The following is a 21954-nucleotide window of genomic DNA, read 5'->3' as shown; positions in this document are numbered from 1 at the left end:
GCCAACATCTCTCTTGGCAGCCCATGCACACAGAAGGAGTAAGGACAGCAACTGGGATGGCGCAGGGGAGAGTGAACCGCACAGGAGGAATGGTTGAAAGGGCACAGTATCTGTCGGGGAGGACTTAAAAGATATAACAATGAAATTTAGACCTTTCCCGAAGGTCCTGAAGAGAGAGAGGTGTCATGGGGGGTGAGGGTGGGGGAGAGGAAATGGTTCCTAAAACACTCAGGTTAACTAGGGAGACATGATGGTCACCATCAATGGGCACCAGGCAAAAATACTGCTATATTGACCACATTGGCTTGATTTGGGTGCAATCAATACACAATCACAGTCTCCCATCGTCTCCCTACCCATGGTGCTGGTCAGCTTCCTTTAGCTGGGACAAAATATTGAGACAACTTGAAAGAAGGAAAGATATATTGACTCATAATTTCAGAGCTCTTTATCCATAGTTGTGTGGCCCTGCTGCTTTGGAACTGTGGGGAGATGGAGAATCTTGATGGGAAGCTCACGGTGGAGCAGAGCTGCTTGTCTCATGGCAGAGTGGAGGGAGAAGGAAAGAGGGAGACTAAGGAAGAGAGAATTTGGGACTGGGCTCCCATAATCCCCTTCGAGGACATGCTTCTAGAGGTTTCATAACTTCCTGATGGCACCATCACCTGGGACCAAACTTTGAATATGAGCCTCTGGGGATATTTTAGACTCCAAACACAATCTCTACATCCAGTTAAGACCTTAACTGGATCTTCTCCCTTCTCTCACCCAGTGTTCCTAAGAAGCCCAGAAATCCTCCACTAACCAGTGGTGATGGGATCATCGTGGACTAGGTGTGTTAGATGTATTTTGACTTAGAATACTTTCAATTTACAGTGGCTTTATTTACATGTGACTTTGTGCAAAGCCAGGAGCACATGGATGGCAAAGGAAGTAGGGACAAAACAAGAGAAAGGGATGACAGACTGTGTTTAAAAGAGAGACAACAAACCTGACTCATTCCTCCCTGACTGAACTTCATGGTGGACAGTACAAATCGGCCACAGTCTTCTCTCCTGATGAGGACCCTTCCTTTTTCCAGACAGTCTCCTATCTGCCCTTTGGGTAGCCTCTCTCAGGCATTTTCCTCTAGGGAGATAGATTGAAGACCCATTTCTTTCTTGCTGGAATTGGGTGATAGGACAATTACGTCTCTGGACTGGTGTGTATCAAGAGTCAGCTCTCAGGAAGATGGAGAGGATGGGACATGGGGACCTGAGAGTAAAAGCAGAAGTGAGACCATTGGCACTGGGAGGCCTGACTAACCTGCCAGAAGTCATGTTCCCACCATCATGACCCTGCTCTGCCACTGCAGCCTTCATGCACCATCCCCAGGACGTTAATGGCTGTGGTTGTGCCACCAACAAATCCTATTCACAGAAATAGAAGGCGTCTAGATTTGGCTCGGAAGGCATAATGAACCAAGCCCATCAAGACTAAAAGTCTCGAAGCACCCAAGCAATTTAGAACCACCTAGGCCAGAGATGAATCTTTACCAGAGTAGCACCCTGGACAGGGTGAGAGAAAGGAAACAAAGAGAATTAAGGGTCAGGTGCACACAATGGTCTACAGCTGTGGTTCTCAACCTTTCTTTAACACAGTTCCTTTTGTCTTGGTAACTGTAAATCATAAAATTATTGCATTGCTACTTCATAACTGTGATTTTGCTACTGTTATTGTAAATATCTGATATGCAATTCTGTGGAGGTTGGGACCCAAAGGTTGGTCTACAGAGATTAAGGAAATGATGAGATGGAAATTCCAGGCCAGGTCCTCAAGTCCAACCCTGCAGACTCCAGCATCAGGCCCCTTTGCTGATGTGTGTCTTCCCCATGAGTATAGAGCGGCTCTGGCAGACAGCATCTTGTCATAGCAGAAGGAAATCTGGGCTATAGAGATGCTCTTTAACCAAACACTTTCATCCCCTCAGCAGCTGCTCACACATGTCCTTGGAATGTGTACAACTCATGGTGGGACATCTCAATTATCTGTACTCTTTCCCTAGCCCTCCATAAGCTGAGGTCCCCTTGCCAGGCCACCGGTCACCATTGCCCAGAGGAGGGGTAGTCATTGTGCTGAGAAGACACAGTTTATTCATGCTGTTTGTTCCTCTTTGATGGGCATGGTGATATAAAAATATGTTTTACCACAACCCACTGCTAGTTCTGGCACTATCTATCACAAGCTTAAGAAGGAACTAGCAAAGGACACTGTAGATTAGATCTATAGGGTTAATATCACAAAGGAATTTATGACCACTAAGACAGTTCTACAAAGGATTCTGGAAAAAAAATAATTTAGACTGAGAAGAATAAACATATCTAAGAAGCCACAAAGGAAAATACACAATACTAGGATATTTAATCAAAAAGATCTAAGAAAATACCACAAACTAACATCAAGATAAGAATTATTATAACTCTCAATATCAATGCTCTCAATTCTTCCAATAAAAGGACACAGACTAGCAGACTGGATTAGAAAACAGAATCCATCTTTTTGCTGACTCTAAGAAACACATCTCACTGTCAAAGACAGTAGCACCTTAGAGTGAAAAAATGGAAAAAGTATTTCAAGTGAATGGAACTAAAAACAAAGCATACATAACTATTCTCATATCTGACACAATAACTTTCATATCAAAACTAGTCTGAGAGCAAAGAAAATTGCTTCATATTCATTAAGTGGTCCACCCATCAAGAGGATATATAATTCTAAACATATACATATCAAACACAGGTGCATACAATTTCATAAAATAATTACTACTAAGTGTAAAGCTACATATTAACACAAGACAATAATAATGGGTGATTTCAATGCCCCACTTTCAAACAGGTCATCCAGACAAAACCTAAACAGAGAAACAATGGAGTTAAATGACATCACAAATCAAATGGACCTAACAAGTATCTATAGAACATCCCATCCAAAACCTAAGGAATACATATTCTTCCAAGAAGTCCATGGAACTTTATTCAAATTATACCACATATTAGGATTTACTGCAAGTCTCAGCAAACATAGGAAAATTAAAATAACTTCCATATTCTATCTGACCATAATGGAATATCAAATGATATAGACACCAAGAGAAACTACAGAAAGTACACAAACTCATGAAGATTAAATAGCACATTGCTGAAAAGTGAATTGGCCGCTGAAGAAATAAAGAAGGAAATAAAATCTTAGGTTTAACTTAAATGAAAACACAATGTATAAAAATTTATTGAACACAATGAAAGCAGTCCTGAGAGCAAAGTTTATAGTGCAAAGTGTCAACATAAAACAAAGAGAACTCAAATGATGAACTTAATGATACACCTTAAGGTCTTGCAAAAACAAAAACAAACTGAACCAAAAGCAGCAGATAGAGAGAAACTAGTATAGCCACTTTAGGAATCAGTCTGGAAGTTTCCCCAAAAGCTGAAAATTTAACTACCATATGACACAACTATAATACTCCTGGGCATATACTTACAGGATTCTAGATTCCACAACATGGATACAAGTTGATCTATGTTCATTGCTGTTCTATGCCCAATAGTTAGGAAAGGAAATCAGTCTAGGTGTCCACTAACTGATGAATGGACAATGAAAATGTTGCACATATATGCTGTGGGATGGTCTTTCTGTATGCTGTGAATATGTGCTGCTACTATTGGTTAATAAAGAAGCTCTTTTGGCCTATGGTAAGACAGGATAATAGACAGGTGGGAAATCCAAGAGAGATACAGGGAGAAGAGGGCAGAGTCAGGGCAGACACCAACCTGCCACCCAAGGAGCAACATGCCAACAGACCAGTAATGCCATGGCCATGTGGCAAAGCATAATTAATAGAAATAGGTTAATTTAAGATTAAAGAGCTAGCTATCAAGAAGCCTGAGACATAGGCCAGTTTGTAATTAATATTAAGGCTCTGTGGGACCTCGGAACTGGGGTGGGGCAGAGAAAAGTGTCCAGCTACATATATACACAATAGAATTTTATGTGGTCTTAAAGAGAAATGAAATTATTAAATCTGTGAGTAAATGGATGAATTTTAAGATAAGTTATACTGAGTAAGGTAACTCAGGTCCAGAAAGACAAATGCTGTATTTTCTTTCTTAAGTGTGGATCCAGTTTTAAATCTATTTTTGTGGGTTAACTTGGAATATCTGTGGAATCTAGGAAGCTAAAAAGGGGCGCTTGGTGAGCTGATATGCCTTGAGGATAGTAGAACACAGATAGAACGAAAGTGGAAAGGGGGAATGTTAGGACTGGAAAGATTTAAGGAGGGGGGACTGGACAGATGAGGAGATGATATGTATTAAGGGTGTGTGAAAATACCACATGGAAACCAACTATCTGATAACTCATTTTAAAATATAATTTAAAAAAGAGTTAAAAAGGAGATGTTTCTCATGGCTGGTTAATGCTACTTCTAGAGGCCAGCAATCACTAAGCAAAACTCCCAGTGTAAGGTATGGGATACCTCTTTAGGAGTGGTTGGTCAGAGGTTCCTAAAACAATATAGCTTCTTGTGACTCCTGATTGCCAACCAGAGCTAGATGCTAAGACCCTATTGCTTAGGACACCAGATTGATTGCAAAAGACAAAGAAGTCAAGCTTGTCTGAGCTAAGTGTTCTCCCTGCTAGCTAGCCTTTTATGGCACTGGGAGATGCTATGCATGCTGCTGGAGGAGAAGAGGAACTAGCAGTCTTGCCCAGCTGTGAACCCTCTGAACAGAAATAGCAACCTGCCACCAGATGAGCCTACTGTGCACCAATGGTATGGCTGTCACAGGGATAACCAAAAACTCTCTACTTAGACTTGGGGTCTACTACACAGGAAGGGTTTCTACTTGGTACTATGTACACAGTTTAAAAAATGGCTGGGGAAGTCAGATGCTTTAGGCAAGAACTTACTACTATTCACAGTATTAAACTGCCTTCTAAATTTCCATGTTCATACCCCCAGACAAGTGCTATGCTTGGTCTTATTCACAGAAGCCTCTCTTTGCAGTGAATGGCAGTAAATAAAGAGGGGCATGGATGCTCAAGGTGCTGGGAAAAAAATGACAATTAAGTGTTCAACCTTAAACAAGGCATTTGTACCATATCGCCCTCTTTACGGCTCAGGAAATGTCACAGCAGAGAGAGTGAAAAGACTGTGAGAGCTGAAAGACAGGGAGAAGGGCCACAAAGTTCTATCTTCTAGGCATGGTACAGCCATTGCAATCATGACTTCACAACAGTTGTGGTTACATGTGCCAGGCCTGTACAGGATTGGCTCTATCAACAGTCATGGATGGTGAAAGGACTGCATCCCTCTAGGAAGCAGGGCAGCCATTATTTTCAGTTGCATACCCACTGCTGAGCCTACCAGGCTCCAGTGGCTAGTTCCAAACCCATGGTCACACAGATGGCACTGGTGAAACTCAGTGAGTCATAAAACAAAACAAAAAGACATAGGGAAAAGAATTTGTATTCAGTAGGGAGTGGGGGTTGACAGGTATGGGAGGGAGAAAAAAAGAGGGTAATCAGAATGAATTATATACAGCAGTGGAATTTCCAGGTAACAAATTTAATTAATAAAAAGTGTTGATAACATAAATGAAAGCATAGAACTTGTAGGTTGCAATGAAAAAATAGTTAATTTCTTATCATGTGCTACAAAAAAATCCATAATGTAATTGCTCAGAGAGGGGGAAATATCACTAGAAGGCAATCTAAGGAGATGGACTTGGGGATGCTGGGATGGAAAGATGATGTTTTGTTGAGCTTCTGCATCCTGAAAAGCATGTAAATATTATCACTGCAATCAAAGAGCAAATCTCCTCTTCTGAGGAGAGTAAAATGAATTGAGAGAGGTTGACTAAGACTCTACCTTGAGTTCCTCATTTGTTGAAGCCCAAGGCTTTCCCACACTGCAGGATTTGCTTCCTGGGTGGTTTGAATGAGAAATGTCCCTCATAGGCTCCAGTACTTGGGCACTTGCTGTCCAGTTGGTGGCGCTGTTGGGGTAGATTTAAATGGTGCCATTTTGCTGGAGGAAATACAACACTGGGAATGGGCTTTGAGATTACAAGTTCCCTGCCACTCCCAGTTTGTCTTCTGCTTTGAGCTTGTGGTTGAAAATGTGAGCCCTCAGCTCTCAGCTCCTGCTGCTATTGCCTGTTGCTTGCTGCCTGCTTCTCTGCCATGATGGACTCATCCCTCTGGAACCAGACACTAAAATAAACCCTTTCTTCCATGAGTTGCATTTGGTCGTAGTGTTCTATTACAGCAACAGAAAGCAACTCATTCACTTCCCCAGCCAAGGCTGTGTTGCCCCTGGGTGCAGGCTGAGCTGAGGTTAATCAACTAGCCAGTTCTGTCAATACCCACTGTGTGACTGAAACCACACACACATCAGCAGCTGCATCTTACCTAAGGTTGCCAGGGGTTTCCTAAAATCAAAGACACCAGAAGACTAAAGTTCAGGGAGCATGCCTTGCAGATCAGCAAGTCTCAGGGACCACAAACCCTACAGGTGGTGTGGTTCATGTTTCAAGCAGCAGAAGGGAGCTGTCCTGGTCTTACCCAGAGCACCCTGAATAGAAATATTCTGCTCCTATGGTTGCCCCACCCCCATACTAAGAGTTGGGGTTCATTGTCTATATCAATTGCTGGGCTGCATGCAGCTCTCAAGTGGATTTTCCTAAAGCAAGACATGCCTATGTCTTCCTCAAGGACTTCCTGCCCATCTGAGCTGTCAGTAGGGGACTGCCTCTGGTCTGTGGGGCTGGGTGAGGAGCAGTTACACACTGTAGCAATAGCAGATGCAGGGGCATAGATACAGTTGGGAACATGGACTCAGGCAGGGACATGGGTGTGAGTGCACCTGGAGTAAAGATGTTCTTCTGCTGAGTAGGGTCTCCTACCTGCTCCTTCTTCCAGAATCCTGCCAAGGATGAGGTGCCTCTTCCCACCTCATCCAATCAGGGATGCCATCCACTTGATGACCTGTCGTCCTGGTGGGCGAGGCCACATTCTTCACAGAGCAAGCCTTGGTGCACTTTCTGGCCACCCCTTCCTCCACGGAAGAGTTCCAAAGAACAGCCAGGCCTCTACCTGTAGCCATTCCACACAATCTAGCTGGAGGGGCATGGCTCAGTAGTTTCTGGCCTCAGAGTCATCTAGAGAGTCTTTGGTGACTGATACCCAATCCTACAGCAATACAACCTGGGGACAGGTTTCAAGACCACAGTCTGAGAGCTGCCCCAGGGCTCAGAGGCATGGGGAGGTTGCAGGGAGAGAGCATCTGGATGACCTCAGTTCTGCACTCCTGCAGCTATATATAAACTCATAACATCTGTACAACTGACCTGACTTGGAGAAGAAAGGCCGACTCTAGCTTTGGGGCCAAGCCAAGTTCTCCAGATTTGCTATTGGCAGGAGATTGTAACGAGGTGCGGGGTGTTTGCCAATACATTAATAAAGAACTCTCTCCCATCTGCCATGGGATCCCTGAAGAGCCGCTCATCACCCAAGCCCTCGAGAGGAATGGCATGTGGGTGGAATTGGGCACCACGGCTGCCTCATAAACAACTCCTCATACTTGCAACCATTTTAAAAATAGAGCCACCGTGTCCAGCTATCTTGGCAAATTCATAAATGATTGTGGGTGGCTCTCAACATCACCTACAAACAAATTAATGTTAAAAATAGATAGAGCAATTTCAGAGCAAGGAATCATATTTCCAAGTAGAAAAAGAAGCCTGAGAAGGAAGTGTAGATCCATAAGCATTCAGGAAATAAGGGGGCATGTCGGCTGGCCAAGTGGCAGGAGCCATTGGTCATTGGCACCTTTATCTGAGAAGTGGACATAATTCCTATTTCAATCATTCTGCAAATGAGACTCAAGACATTGTCTAATGTCCTGGGGTTGGTGACCTGAAATTCAGATCTGAGCCTGTCACCTGCACCTCTCTGCTCACACAACACCAAGCAGCCTCCCTAATGTGGCTTGCCCAGAGCTTCCTTGCAGCCAGGAGGCAGAGAGGAAGCCTGAGTCAATCAGCTTCCCGTTACTATAGCAAAGACCAAGATGCTCGAAGAGGAAAGGGGAAAGGTGGTTTTGGAGGCTGCTGGCATGATGCCAGTCCTGTGGCAGAAGGGTCATGGGAAGTCAAGGCCCTGAAAAACACTCAGTTCACAAGGAGAAAGAGAAAGAGGAAGGGGCAGGAACCAGGTCCCACAGTCCCTTCAAGAGTGTGTCCCAGGAACCCATAGTCCTCTAACCTGGTCCCACCTCTGGTATGTTCATCAACCCCTCTGAAGACCTCTGCAAGGTATTTAAGATCCAGTCTGAGACAGACAGACAGACAGACAGACAGACACGCACATGCACACGCACACGCACACGCACACACTGTCCACCAACAGAAAGGAGGAAGCATGCTGGGAAGATAACTCCATGGGTAAAATGCTTGCTGTACAAGCATAAGAAATTGAGTTTCAATCCCAAGTACCCACAAAAGAAACCAGGCATGGAAATCAGAATCCTCAGGGCTCATGGGCCAGCTAGTCTAGCTGAACTGGATGTTCAATGGGAGATCATTTAAAAAAAAAAAAAAGATAGAAATCAATGGAAGAAGACACACGATGTGGACTCCTGACCTCCACAGGATTCACACAAACACACTCCACACATACTATATACCCCATACATCCCCAATAGTTCCCCCAGAGGATTCCAATTTCCTAGGAACTATAGGTTTCCCCCCCACCCCAAGAACTAAATTCTTTGGCATCCTTAGATGAACTTGGGGAGGCTTTGCGAATGGGGCATTGGGCAGGGGTTTTCTGGTACAAGTGGGAGTTCATGGATGGGTGGGAATTTTGGAGGGAGATACAGTTGAGTATAGGGACCTGAACAACCTAAGAAGCAGCTGGGGTTGGAGGTTCTGGGGAAAGCCCTGTTTGTGGAGCGCAGTATGAAACTGCCTGGCTTAATAATGTCTTAAAGCTTAGGCAATTTGGAAAAGCAAAGAGAAGGAAAAAGAAAATTGAATTTTAAGAGAACAAAATAAAATCTTCTTTAAATCAGCTCCAGTAATTTGGAGCATGCAGTAATTGAGAGAGGTACGTGGATGCATTCGAGAGGCAGGTTTACAGGGTAAAGAAAACTGGAGACACCAGCTTGACATCACACAAGGTGCCAGTGTGTCTTCAGATGTTCAGGAGTACTTGGTCACATAGCAACGAAGATGTGCTAATGACAGACACTTAATATACTCGTTAAAACGGGTCCCTGAGGCACCTGCTCTGTCTACACCTTATTAAACTCTCTGCTTCCTGTTCAGTGCTGAGAACACAAACCTGCCTCATGTAGGTTGCTTCTGCACAAATAACCACTTTAATTAAAACCCGATTCATTTCCTGTGCCTGCTTCTAGCTGGACCTTTGGTTGACACAGCCCAAGCCCCCACGTACTTGTAATGTCACATAGAGGATACCTTTTTGTAAGCCCAGGGGTTCCTTGAGATTGACATCCAGACTCACACTCTCGTCCTGCACGCGGCTCATCAGAATCTCATTACTCCCACTGTGCAGACCTGGCGGGTACGGGCAGGATGGAAATTTCCAGAAGAGTGTAGGCTGATTTTCCCTCTCACTGCACCTCACATAAAAGTACATAATTAGGAGGAAAAGACAGGAATGACCCATCTCCTAGAACTGCTGTGCCCAGGTGACCCATCTCCTATAAATGCCATGCCCGCTGGATGTCCTAAAACTGCTGTACCTGGATCTCCTACAGTTGCTGTGCCCAGGTGACCCATCTCCTATAAATGCCATGCCTGCTGGATCTCCTATAACTGTTGTGTCTGGCAGTACACACAGACCTTCTACTATTTCCAAACACCCAGAGCCACATACAAGCCAAGTGGGGATACGGTATAAAGGCCAAGCTTTTACATCTGGACACATGGGTGCCTCTGTCTGATGCTTCCTTCCTCCTCCTTGTTGGGGACAGGGTATGACATTATCACCCTGTAGATCACCAAGTGTAAATGTGGAGCCCTGGACTACGCGTCCAGGGTGGATCAGGAGGGTTATTTCTATCCCTCTGTCCTTCTGGGTGGACCATCTCCTCCAGGGTAACACACAGCAGCTTCTCTTCTGTGTCCTCAGGGGTCCAACTCAGATATCCATGGACCTAATGGTCCAAAAGCCAGAGCTGTGCTAAAAATCACCAGTGATGCTGGGAATCAAAGAGAATGAAAACAACTTTGAGGGCCTGTCTCTTCCCTCCTCATCCAGAAGCTGGTGACAGAGGTGTCCTTACAGGTGGCTCTTGGGGGCAAATTCTGACATGCAGTTTCACAGTACGCTTCCAACAGTTGCTCGTTGAAGAATGTGGCTGACACCTAAGGATTTTCACCAAATCACATCAGGGGTGCAGTAAAGGCTGAGCCTTTGGAATGCACCCGTGGTTGGACCACACTCTCACTCTGCACTGATATCATGAGGGCCCTTCCCAGGGGTGGATACTGGACATGGGTCAGCCACTCAAAGTGTGAAGAAGAGAAATCGACACGCAGAAGGAGATCAGAGAGCTTCAGACACTTACAGCTGACATTGTTATTTTCACAAAACACCTGTCAAGTGTGCTCTGTCCCCAAACCCGTCTATGCCACTCCACAGGGGACATGAACAGGTGTCCAGCAGCACTCTTGATCTCTCCCACACCTTTTCAGAAAAAGTTGCATTGGTAGCTTTAAGTTTCAAAACAAAAGTGTTACAGGAAAGAAGCGGAAGCAAGAAGAGAGGAGGAGGCAGGGAAGAGAGAGGAAGAGCACTCTGGAGGGTGGCATCCAGCTCCCAACCGACGGTGTCCTATGGACTGCCTGTGCTCTGCCTGTGCCACCAGCAAGATGACAGATGGTCCCTGGCTTACCTCTGACAGGACATCAAGAACCACTGAATGCAGCAGCAAACCCCCTCACTCCCATTTCAATTGCATGTCTGCCTGATGACAGGAAGGGACCGTCTTGATTTGATGCTGACCTGGCCCAACCACCTTCCTGTTCCCTGTCAGTCTTCATGTCAGTCAGTGAAGGACCTGAGCTTGGTTCAGGACTATGGAAGGTGGGAGGATTCAAAGACATCACACAAGTACCGTGGGGGAATGATTTTGTAGTTGCCTTCAGTGGAAGACAACTGAAGCTGCTTCCTTACCTATAGGTTCATATAGGCAACAAGTCCATCAATAATGACCTTACGATGTCCCTAAGAGTGCAGGCAGTTCTCAGATGCAAAATGAAGCTCATGTGGGCAAGTGAGACCCCTGTGTCATTAGGCCACCTCACAGCCTGCCCTTGGAAGTTACAGAGTCAGTCAAAACGGTTGAAGCGAAGCATCAGGGCACAAGGTCATTCCTGCCACTCTGCTGGTGGGAATGTGGCTGGGGGCAGCTGTCCGCTGCATCAGAAGGAACAAGGAGAGAGGGCACTGAAGGACTGAGGCGGACAGGAATCTGACAGAAGGACATTTCGGGGTGAGCAGTTAGCCATAGACCCATCTAGGATATTGACAGATCAAAGGTCTACATGCTGCTGCTGAGAAAGAAAACAAGTATGAAGAGTGGAAGAAGGAGTTACAAGGGAGACTGGGAAGGACTTCTGAGGTGGGGATGCATCAAAGCTCTTCAGTAAGTTGCCTCGGCACCCTCACCACAGGAGAAACCTCACCTCCATGCACAGCGGTCCTGGAGCTAAGAATGAGGACAACAAAGAGACCCTGGCTCTCATGGGTCACCTCGCCCGCTGGAAACAGGCAGATCCCAGTCCCTTCTGAGCTTCCTGAATGCTCATATCCTAAGCCAGGGGTCAGTGCAAGCACATGATTCAATATGACAGTACTGTCAGATGTCCACGTGTGACAGACACTTCTTTAGTTCCTGGGGACATGTGGGTAACAAGATGAGTGGGACCCTGGCTCCAGGAGCTCACATTCCCTCTGGTGATAGGAAATGCCCTTCAGGAAGTAAGTGGACACACCATGATACAACACAGCAGAAGGCTATGCTGAACCGAACAGGGTGTTTCAAGAATTCCTTTTCTCGGTAGATATAAATGACCTCCACTCCATCCCTCTAGCAACATCCACCCCAGTTCTTATAAAGTCCTGATAGCAAAGCTAAAGTATAATTCCACCAAAGGTCTCCCTGGGGGGACTAATGAGTTTGTTTGGGTCACTTACACAGCTGTACTGGAAATTCTTCACCCAGTATGGATGGTGGCATCCTCCTAACTGCACAGATACAGCCCCTTCAGTTAACCTCCCCAACCTATACACTTTTGTACCTCCCTCAAGATGGAGGGCACATGGAATCAGGCCACATGTAATCAGGGCAGAGTTACATACAAATTGCTGGGAGAAGCAACTGAAATCTCAGGAGAGGGCTCAATGACTCCCCCGACCCTCTTCAGAAGGAAGCCAACAGTCAACAGGACCAGTTGTGGTGGACTCTTGGAAGCATGCACAGATCAGCTGATGAAGACAGAAGCTATTTTTGCTTACAGGACACAATTCTCTAACACAGGGCAACGTGTCAGGGGATGCCCAGGAACTGAAGGAGGCCAGAAGCCAGGTGGCCCCACAGAGGAACAGGCTGACTGTTGGCTCTCCTTCATGATCTTCTGATGAAAACCTTCAGGGAAGTCTGACAGGGACCAGGACCCGAAGTATGTACAGATGGAGCCTGGGAGGGATCAGGAAGGAAGTGTCTGGTGCACGTTTGTCTTCAAAATCAGCACATATTCTGAAGTCCTCACATAGTATTAGGGACAATGATTCTCGTGTCACCATCCTTGAAGACTCTTCTCACTTACAAATGACCACTATAATATGACTCAAAATAAGAACCTAAGCCCAGCTGTGAAGTCCCTTGGGGCACTGGTAGTTGCTCTGTGCAGGGCAGGGCCCAGCATGTTGGTGCTGACCCAGCTGTCATGGACAAACCCAGCCACTGAAGGTGCCCTGGAGGAGCCCCATATACCTGCTACTTCTGCTGACTGTGTCTGAAAGTTGCTGGGTGAGAGGCTTCTATGGACCTGGGAGGCAGACCCTGCTCAGACTTTGGAATCAGACAAATGTGTTACAGTGGAGTCCTCCATAGAGTGACCCACATGTGCTGGGGATTTTCCCCCACCCTCTGAGCTCTACTCTTTCATCTAAGCCTAAAGTGACCAAAGTGTGTTCAGTGCGTTCCTTTTCTTTCAACTTTGCACGGGTATAAGGCTGGAGATCTATCTAGGGAGGGCTGAGAGGTAATGCAGGGGAGCAGCCCAAGTCTGCAGATAGAAAGTGATAGAGAGGGGGAGCCAAGTATGTGCTTAAGATCAGGCTCAGAGAGAAAGCGCCGAAGAGACCCTGCAAAGCTGTGGAAGATACTCATCATGTACCTGTTCCCATTTCACACCACGTTCCACCAGTCCTCAGGGAGGATCAGCTAAGCCTCAGAAGGAGCAGTGGCTGAGATCATATTGTTCACAATCAACAAGGCAGGGAGAAAACAGGGGTGCAGGAACAATCCTCTGAGGGCAGGAGGGTAAAGAAATGTGAAAGCTGGGTCTCGACATATCCTATTAGATGCTACTGTGATATGAGTGGGTCCCCCAATGTCATGGGTTGGAGACACAGCCTCCAGATTTGTCTTAGTGGGGTCTGGATCTGGGGCCCTTGGGAAGTAATTAGGGTTAGATTTGGTGCTGAGGTTGGGCTGCCCGTGATGTCATGGGGGGCATATAAAAGCAGGAAGGGAGACCTGAGCCTAGCTTCCTCTCTCTCACTACACAGTATCCCCTACCACACCTTGATGCATCACTCAGAAGATGCCGGTGCCACGCTCTTGGACTTCTCAGCCTCGAACAGGCAGAGTGCTCAAAAGCTGTGGAGACACGGTGCTGACTGATGCAGATTTAACTTGATTGGAAGCCTGGCAATAGTTGAGATGTGAAATTGGCAAAGGGGTTGTCAGGCAGGTGTCCTGAGAAAATCACCCCAGGCAGAGGCAGCATCTGTGGGATAAAGATTTGTGGGACCAGAGTATGGGGATGGTAGGAGGCTGCCTTGTGACTTTGAAACATAGGGATCCAAGGCTCTGCCATCCCCATTTAATTACTCTGACTCAAGCAGGTGAAGGCTTCCCATTAAAATGTATTACATTCTAGTGCAATTTTGGTGCTCTTTGGAATATGAGCTTAACATAAGATCTCTTGGTCACTGAACATTCATGAGCTTTATCTATGCATTTTTTCCTGCCTCCTGGCAGCAATTTCATGCATACAAATCATGAGCCATTGTATCAATTGTTATCAATGCTTCAGGCTTTCTCAAAAGGAAGTATAAAAATGTACATGGCATGACACTTCAGAATTTCCAAAAAAACTGTCACCCCCAGGATCTCAATTGGCCTGAGCTCCTAGACCACGGAAGGGATGGGATTGTTCTCCCCATTTTACAGGTGAGAAAACTGAGGCCTTTCAAAGGATATGCACCCATCAAGAGCATGGACCATTTCCTGCCTCCACTACTCTACCTGGCACCTACTCATCATCCTTTTGATCATGTTGAGATGCATTCCTCTCTTATCTTGATATTTTAGAGGCTTAGCTATGAGCCCACTTACAAAAGCTCCACGTATCTTAGACCAGGCTATGGAGCCACATATCTTAGATCAAGATATTCAGGAGCCAGCTTGTTGGCACACTGAAAATCAACTGCGAAATTTTCAGAAATTTGCAAGCTGTCTGACATCAGCTTGCTAGATCAAAATTGACAATGGGTGCATCTACTTCTCCGAGAATGAAAAACACTGGGGACCAGGGATTGCCCCCTTTCCCTACCCCTGGGAGAGCTGGCTGTTAAGAATTTACTAGTGTACTCTGGCTTCTTATCTCAGAGCTGCCTTGGGTGAGCTTGTAGTCGTATGTGAATAATTTAACCCCCTTGGCCTCGGCCTCTCCAACTGTAAGCTGGAGATGAAAATGTCCATCTCATAAGACGTACTGAGGCTTTGCTGAGATCAAAAAGGAAAAGCCTCACAATAAATCACTGTCACTACAATGGTTGAAAAGCATGGTGCTGTGATTTCAGTGGGAAGTGTCCCCACTGGTTCATGTGATTGTACAACCAATCAGTTGATGCTATTGGAGGAAGTTGTGGGGTCCTTGGAAATTGATCCCCAGCTGGAGCAAGTGAGAGACTAGAGGGTGGGCTGTATGGACGATAGCCTGGTCCTGTATCCTGCTGAATTCCCTGCTTCCTGATCTGCTGAGATGTAACAAGTCATTCCACCAGTGCCTGCTACCTCAGACAGAGCCCCGATCCCCCTCCTTCCTGCCACGATGGACTGTAATCCCTCAAACTATGAACCAAAATTCATCCCTCCCCTTTTGGCTGCTTCCATCTGGTATTTGGCCACCACAAGAAGGAAAGTAGCAAATACATACATGAGGTGATATTAACTCCGAGGTTTAGTTACAGGAAAACATAGAAAGGGGTCAGAGAAATCTGCATGAAGGTGCCATGCTGTGTCACCTCAACACAGCCAGAGGATCCACGGAGTCCCGGATTGGGCACGTGACTCTTGTATTGTTCCTTAGCAGGCTTTTGGGTCCCTCAGTAATTTCCTAACATACACAGCCAATCCCCCTGGCCCAGCTGGACCCCTCCTGAGCGCTGAGTGTCACACAACTCTCTGAGTGTCAAGGTATACCTGGTGAGTCATGTGGCTCACACTCATAGTCCTCCCTTCTGAACAGTAGCCCCTGACCATACTCATAGCCCTCCCTCTTCAGAACAGCAGCCCCTGACCACCACAAGGAGAATGGAAACCTGGAATCTTCAAAGCTTGAGCCAAAGACACCAAGGGCACTGCACTTGTTAGGACAGTCCAGGGTGAGAAAGAGCCATGGACAAGACAGCAGAGCCTCGTCCTCTGATGCCAGAGGTTACCATGGTGATGGAAGTGTCCTGGATACATGGAAGCTAATGACATAACAGTTAGAATTGTAAAAATCTCACAGCATTGTCCTCCTATGTGTCAGGGCTTGACCAGGGTGCGTCTTGGTCCCCAGGACACCATGGAATCTCACGATGTTAGTAATGATACGGATACTAGGGAGAGTGACTAGAGAGTATGGGGGAGGAAAGGGCAATATGATGCTGCCAGTGTGGGCCTGACTTCTGTCCTCTGCCAGCTGTGGAAGATAGAGGTCATGATTGCTCTCAGTTCTAGCACTGTATCTACCAGAGCACCAGGCAACCATAACAATACTGATTCCCTGTGTACTGGACATGAGGCACAATGAAGCAGGAAGACTGAGACCCTCCATGAGTGGAGCACTGCTAAGGGAGGATGCAAAGCTATTCCATCTCTGGATACTTAGAAAACAAGACAGTGTCTGGCCTCCACCAGGAGTCTAGTGCACAATTGCCTGTTACATGGACACTTGCAGAAGAAAGAGTAAGCATTCCAGGAAATTCTGAGTAGTAGAGTTCCAGCAGCAGAACAGGTGGATCAGGGCCTGGAGAGGTGAGCACTGTGGGTCTTGGTTCTCACTTAGTTACAGACTACTCATATGGCTGCAGTAAAAATGTACCAAGATGGTACATTTGTAATAGCTACAACAGAAGGGTGGGATAGACAGACTGAACACTGTATCAGAGCTCAGCCTGGATGGACATCATTCTGTGTACTTTCAGATTGACAGCTGTAGGCAGAGTTTTCCTGTCCAGACCACCTGCTCCCAAATAATCACTCAGAGGCTTAATATAAATTATAAATGCTCGGCCAATAGCTCAGGCTTATTACTAACTAGCTCTTACAACTTAACCCGTTTCTATTAATCTATGTGCTGCTCTGAGGCATGTGGCTTTTTTTTTTTTTTTTTTTTGGCATGTGACTTTTACCTCTACCCCATTTTCTGTATCTGACTCATTCTCCATCTGGCTGGCAACTCTCTGATTCCACTCCTCTTCATTTCCTCATTCTCAGTTTGACTTTCCCAACTAACTTTATCCTGCCTTGCTATAGGCTAATCAGCTTCATTATTAACCAATGAGAATAATACATATTCACAGTATACAGAAGGATTAACTCACAGCAGACAGTGATGTTTCATCCATAAGTCAGATCAGCATTTTGCTAAGATTTGCCCTGTCAGATAGACTGGCAAGGCTGACTATGGTGTTGCATGTACACACTAGCTTGGGAGCTGTCTGGGATTACTTATAAGAAAATGGTAGCAGTCTTCTACAAAGGGCAGATCCTTTGCCACAGATTCTTGGGGGCTTCCAGTCCTCTCCTTAGCCTTCTTCTCATCTCCCTGCTTCACCCAGAGAAACTGTCTTTAAATGCTTCCCATAATCTTGGTCTAATAAAAAGTTTCAGGGTGGCATATGGATATCTTGGTCTTGATTTGTCCTATGTCTACTCATAGAAGGTTCTATAAACATTGTTGCTATGACAAGTATTAACACTAAGTTTAGGACTAACAGAATTTTCCCAAGGGCCTGCCCTGAGAAAATCCCTCCCAGGGTCCTAGGGAAGATGCTACATCTAATGTGGGGTTATCTGAGGGGAAAGAATCTATGTACACCATGCTCTTTCATCTGTTTACTTTATTTCTCTAAGACAAAATTCTATCCATACAGCTTCATCTCTATCCTCATTTACAGCTCCTCTCTGTCCCTATTTTTTCTGTCTTCTCATTGTCCTAACTAAGCTCCTGTGCTTTTGAACTCATCTTCGTCTTCTGTTCCTTCATCCTCCATCTTTTCTTCCTTGTTCCTTACCCCTGGCTCTGGGGAACTCTGTCTTCCTCTCCTCTCTCCACCCACAGGACTCTGCCTACCATCTACTGAAACTGCCCTATCCTTTCTCTCCTGGCCATGGACTCTGTTCTGCCCAGGAATCCTGTCCCAGGCTTTACTGAACCTGGTTATGCAAAAACCTCCTTTGTTCTGAGTCAATTACTCTGAAATGCTGTTTTCCCTGTCTGGGGAAGAGAGGTCTGAGCTTCATTTGCACAAGAAACAAAGCTATGCATCTACAGCCTGCCTGTTTCCTAGGCCCTATAGGCGTGTTACCTAATGGATTAGCAGTAGGTCCGAGAAGCTAAACTGTTTGCCATAATGTCTAGTAGTATATTTCATAGCAGAAGACAGCTGATGTATATTAATAAGCTAAATAACGCTAAATAGTCCTTGATAAATGGCTTCCTCTTGAAGGACACCTTAGTCGGTCAAGGTATAGCTTATTATATACAGCGAATCTATACTATATTCTTGGTGCTCACTGCACAGGACCTGTCTTCTTCCTGTCCTGTAAGGTGCTCACTCTCACAGCTGCTTTGTCTAAATGGTAGCAAGTGTCTCCCTTACCCAGTTCTACAATGCCTTTTAACAGTGAGTCTAGTAAATACAGCCAGTGAGGGTGATGGAAATGAACTTCAAGCACACGAGGAAAATGTGAATAAATTGTCTAGCCACCAACCTTTAATCAAACTAACAACCTGGTACCCAAAACCCAAGGTATATCTTCCAAAGTCCTCATGTCCAATGCTGAGGGACGGGGGAGGAGTTAAATCCATGCAGGGAGGTGTGAAGTGACCCAATATGGAGGGATGCTCAACCAGAGCCAGCCTGGAAGCACCCTGGTAACTATGGAAATCACTCATGAAAGAGGTATCCCTGTCTAATACAAAGCAGATTACTTGGTTCTGATCACTCATTTGATCTGTAAACAATACCACAACATCACCATCCTTTCTCTTTGACTTTACAGGTTAGGAAATAGACACAGAAAGGCAAGTGGGCTTGCCCTCAAAGCCTGTGCCTTCCCCAGCACAAGATGCCACATAAGGGCTGTACACTGGGCTGCTTACTGCTCCCAACTCTGGAGGATGAGGTTCCAGAGTCAGACAGCCAGCATGGTCAATTCTGGTGATGGTTTCTCTCCTGGCTTGAAGACATCAGCATTATATATTCTCTCTCCCTTTTCCTCCCCTGGCTCTCTCTCTTCTTCCTCCCTCCCTTTCTCTTCCCTCCTTTCCTCCTTCATCCCCTCTCTCTTCCTCTCCTTTCCTCCCCCTCCTGTGGCTTTCATTCTCTTCCTCCTAGAAGTACACAGTTCTGTCAGATTATGATATAATCCATCTGCCTCTTGATCCTCAATCTCCCCATCAAAATTGGGATCTGGTTTGGGATCCCTTTGGTCCACAGCTGCCTCCTTGCTGATATTTATAAGGCTGGATCCAGAACCAATGAGGTTAGGCTTGGAGGAAGAATATTGGGCTCCCTTGTCCCCTTCCCTTATCCTGTCCCTACCTAGGGCTCCCCCAGACACTACACTACCCCCACTCTCTGTCTCACAATTCTTCTTCCTCTTTCTCCTTTGCGAGGATTGTCTTAATCCCGGGAGAGGACCACAGTTTCACTTTAACCAGGTAAAAATATTGCACCTGACAGCTCGGCTTGGGTTATCACAGATCAGGAGCACAGATCATTCATTCCACAGAGGCAAAGCTGTCATGGAAACTAATCAATGCTAGGCTTCCTCTGGTGCCAATCACAGAGCCTGTCACTGGGGAAGAATGATGAGAGTAAGCCTTTGCAAGGCTGCAGTAATTCACCTTCTACGAACTGAACCCCAGAGCTGGCATACAATTAATACAAGGCAGGGTGTCCTTATGAACCCAACAAACATCTCCACACTGCTCACACTTCCAGAAGGGCAAAAGGGCCATGCTGGGCAACAAGAAGGGAGGAGAAGATGGGAAGGGCATTTGGCAAACTAGGAAGTGTCCAGTTAAGGAGTTAGGTGGAGCCCATGAAGGCAGACAGTGTGCCTTCAAGTCCTAACTGTCCACTGACGAGAAACATGAATCAGAGGCCTTATCTGTGAGGTGGGGATAATAGGGAAATAGGAAGACATTCATGAGGGTGCCTGCCTGGAAAGCACAAGTGGAGCCTCAGGAACAATGGAGGACGTTGGAGTACCTGACTAAAGCAAAAGGAAATACCACATGCAAAGGCCCAGAGGCAGGGAATCATCAGCAGGTAGGCATTTCTAGGATCCAAATTCAAACTGGAAATGATGTTCAGGGATGGAATGGAGAGAAAGTTCCAGAAACATGGTCTATAATAGATGGGGTGTCGGATTCAGGAGATGGAATATAGCAGCTCCATTCAGGGTAGCCGTACTATATGGAGTGAAACACCGGCTCCAGGTCCTTCTTGCCATTCACACAATGTGTGGGACTTCCTAAAACACTGGATACCATTTAGCATTCTTATGAAATACTTACTCAAATACACAAAAACAAATCTATTTTCACTTCTGATTCACTCAATCAGAGAACAAAATGGAAATGAATGCTTGAAGGCTCACTGGTGAATGTATCCTATGGGATACTTGGGCGGCTGTAAACCCAGACACCTGGATCCTTTCCCTCTGGCAGTGCCAGGAAAGTACCTTCAGGGTACAAGCCACCTCCCCACTCACCACAGGTTCACCAGGAATGGGTGCTCCAATCCCTGCATGATCTGCAGCTCCCGAAACACGTTCCGCACCTCATCCCGCTCCACACACTTCTGCTTGTTCATGTACTTCATGGCATACATCTTCTTCGTGTCTCTCTTCTGCACGATGCATACCTGCAAGACAGCCCAAGGGAGCAACACTCAGGACAGGTGGGGGAAGAGGAGGAGGAGGAGGAGGAGGAGGAGGAATGTCAACCCCTCACTGACATTCCATTTCATGCCTCAGTTTCATCCATTCCAATCGCTTGTAAAGCAGCTTGGCTAAGTCTCTCTGTATCTACAGGGAAGGCACCAGACCAGATCTGGCATTTAAATGTAAACAGTGAGTGTTGACTGTGGACTCACTCAACACTTGGAAATGCAGTCATAGATTCAGAAGATGGAAGGAGCAGTCCTGCCCTCTAGAAGCTCACAGTCCAACAAAGGTACTAGGGACTACAGTTTTCAAGCATGTATGCCACAGACTATGACCCTGGCATGCATGCACACATGCTGTGGATCCCCTCAGATTCCGGAAGCTGCAACCCAGGACACACTGTACAGTCACAATAAAAACCTCACCTCCAGAGAATATAGCCATGGGGACACCTGTGCATGTATGCTTTGCCTGGTCCTAGGATCACCCCATAGGTAGTTGTGTGTGCATACTACACACCCTGCCCCAGTGACCTCATTCCTGGGACATTTGAGAAAACCTGGAGGAACAGAAGGGAGCCAGCTCAAGAGAGAAGCTCTCTGTGCACAGCCAGCAGAACTGGAAAAGAGGTCAGAAAACGGAAGCCTGCTGGAGCCCACATGATGCCAGCACAAGCCTCAGATGCTTCATGCAGAGCTGAGGATTTGGTGTTTGCCATGATGGGCTTCAGTCTTGCTTTGGTCCAATCTTTCCTTGTTGTCCTTCAGTTCTTCTCTTCTGCAATTGGAATGTTTGCTCTGCGCCTTGTATATTAGAAGTGTGTGAGTTGATTTTGTTTTTATTTTATAGAGTTGGGTTGTATTGAGCCTCAGAAGAGACTTTGGACTTTTGAGCAGTGTGGGGACAGATAAGGACTATGGGAACTTTTGAAGTTGGAATGAATGTATTTTTCAGTATGAGATAACCATGACACTATGGGGACCAAGGACAGAGTTCTTTGAATGTGGAATGTCCCCCTATAGGCTCAGATGTTTGAACACTTGATCCCCAGCAGGTGGTGCTGTTTGGGGAGGTTGTAGACCCTTTAGTTAGTAAGTCTTGCTGGAGGAAGTGGTTTATTAGGGCTGGACCTTGGGGTTTTATGGCCCAGTTACACTTCCTGGTCCCTGCCTGCTTCCTGTTCCTCTAAAATTTGAGGAGTC

At 46.0% G+C, this 21954-nt stretch overlaps 1 protein-coding gene across 1 annotated transcript in view; it reads right to left on the bottom strand.

The window, feature by feature from the left end:
* Stk32b (serine/threonine kinase 32B) overlaps window positions 1-21954 on the bottom strand; it is a 250280-nt gene that overhangs the window by 143870 nt on the left and 84456 nt on the right. The window contains exon 3 of the mRNA XM_052736050.1: window positions 20579-20730. Within this exon, the coding sequence (XP_052592010.1) occupies window positions 20579-20730 (152 nt within the window). The remainder of the gene's footprint in view (window positions 1-20578; window positions 20731-21954) is intronic.

This window comes from Peromyscus californicus, unplaced genomic scaffold (assembly GCF_007827085.1).
Source record: "Peromyscus californicus insignis strain IS unplaced genomic scaffold, ASM782708v3 Scaffold_13__1_contigs__length_99412109, whole genome shotgun sequence".
In the NCBI taxonomy this organism is placed as follows: domain Eukaryota; kingdom Metazoa; phylum Chordata; class Mammalia; order Rodentia; family Cricetidae; genus Peromyscus; species Peromyscus californicus.
Note: the sequence above shows the minus strand (reverse complement) of the source record. Positions and strands in the feature narration are given on the sequence as shown.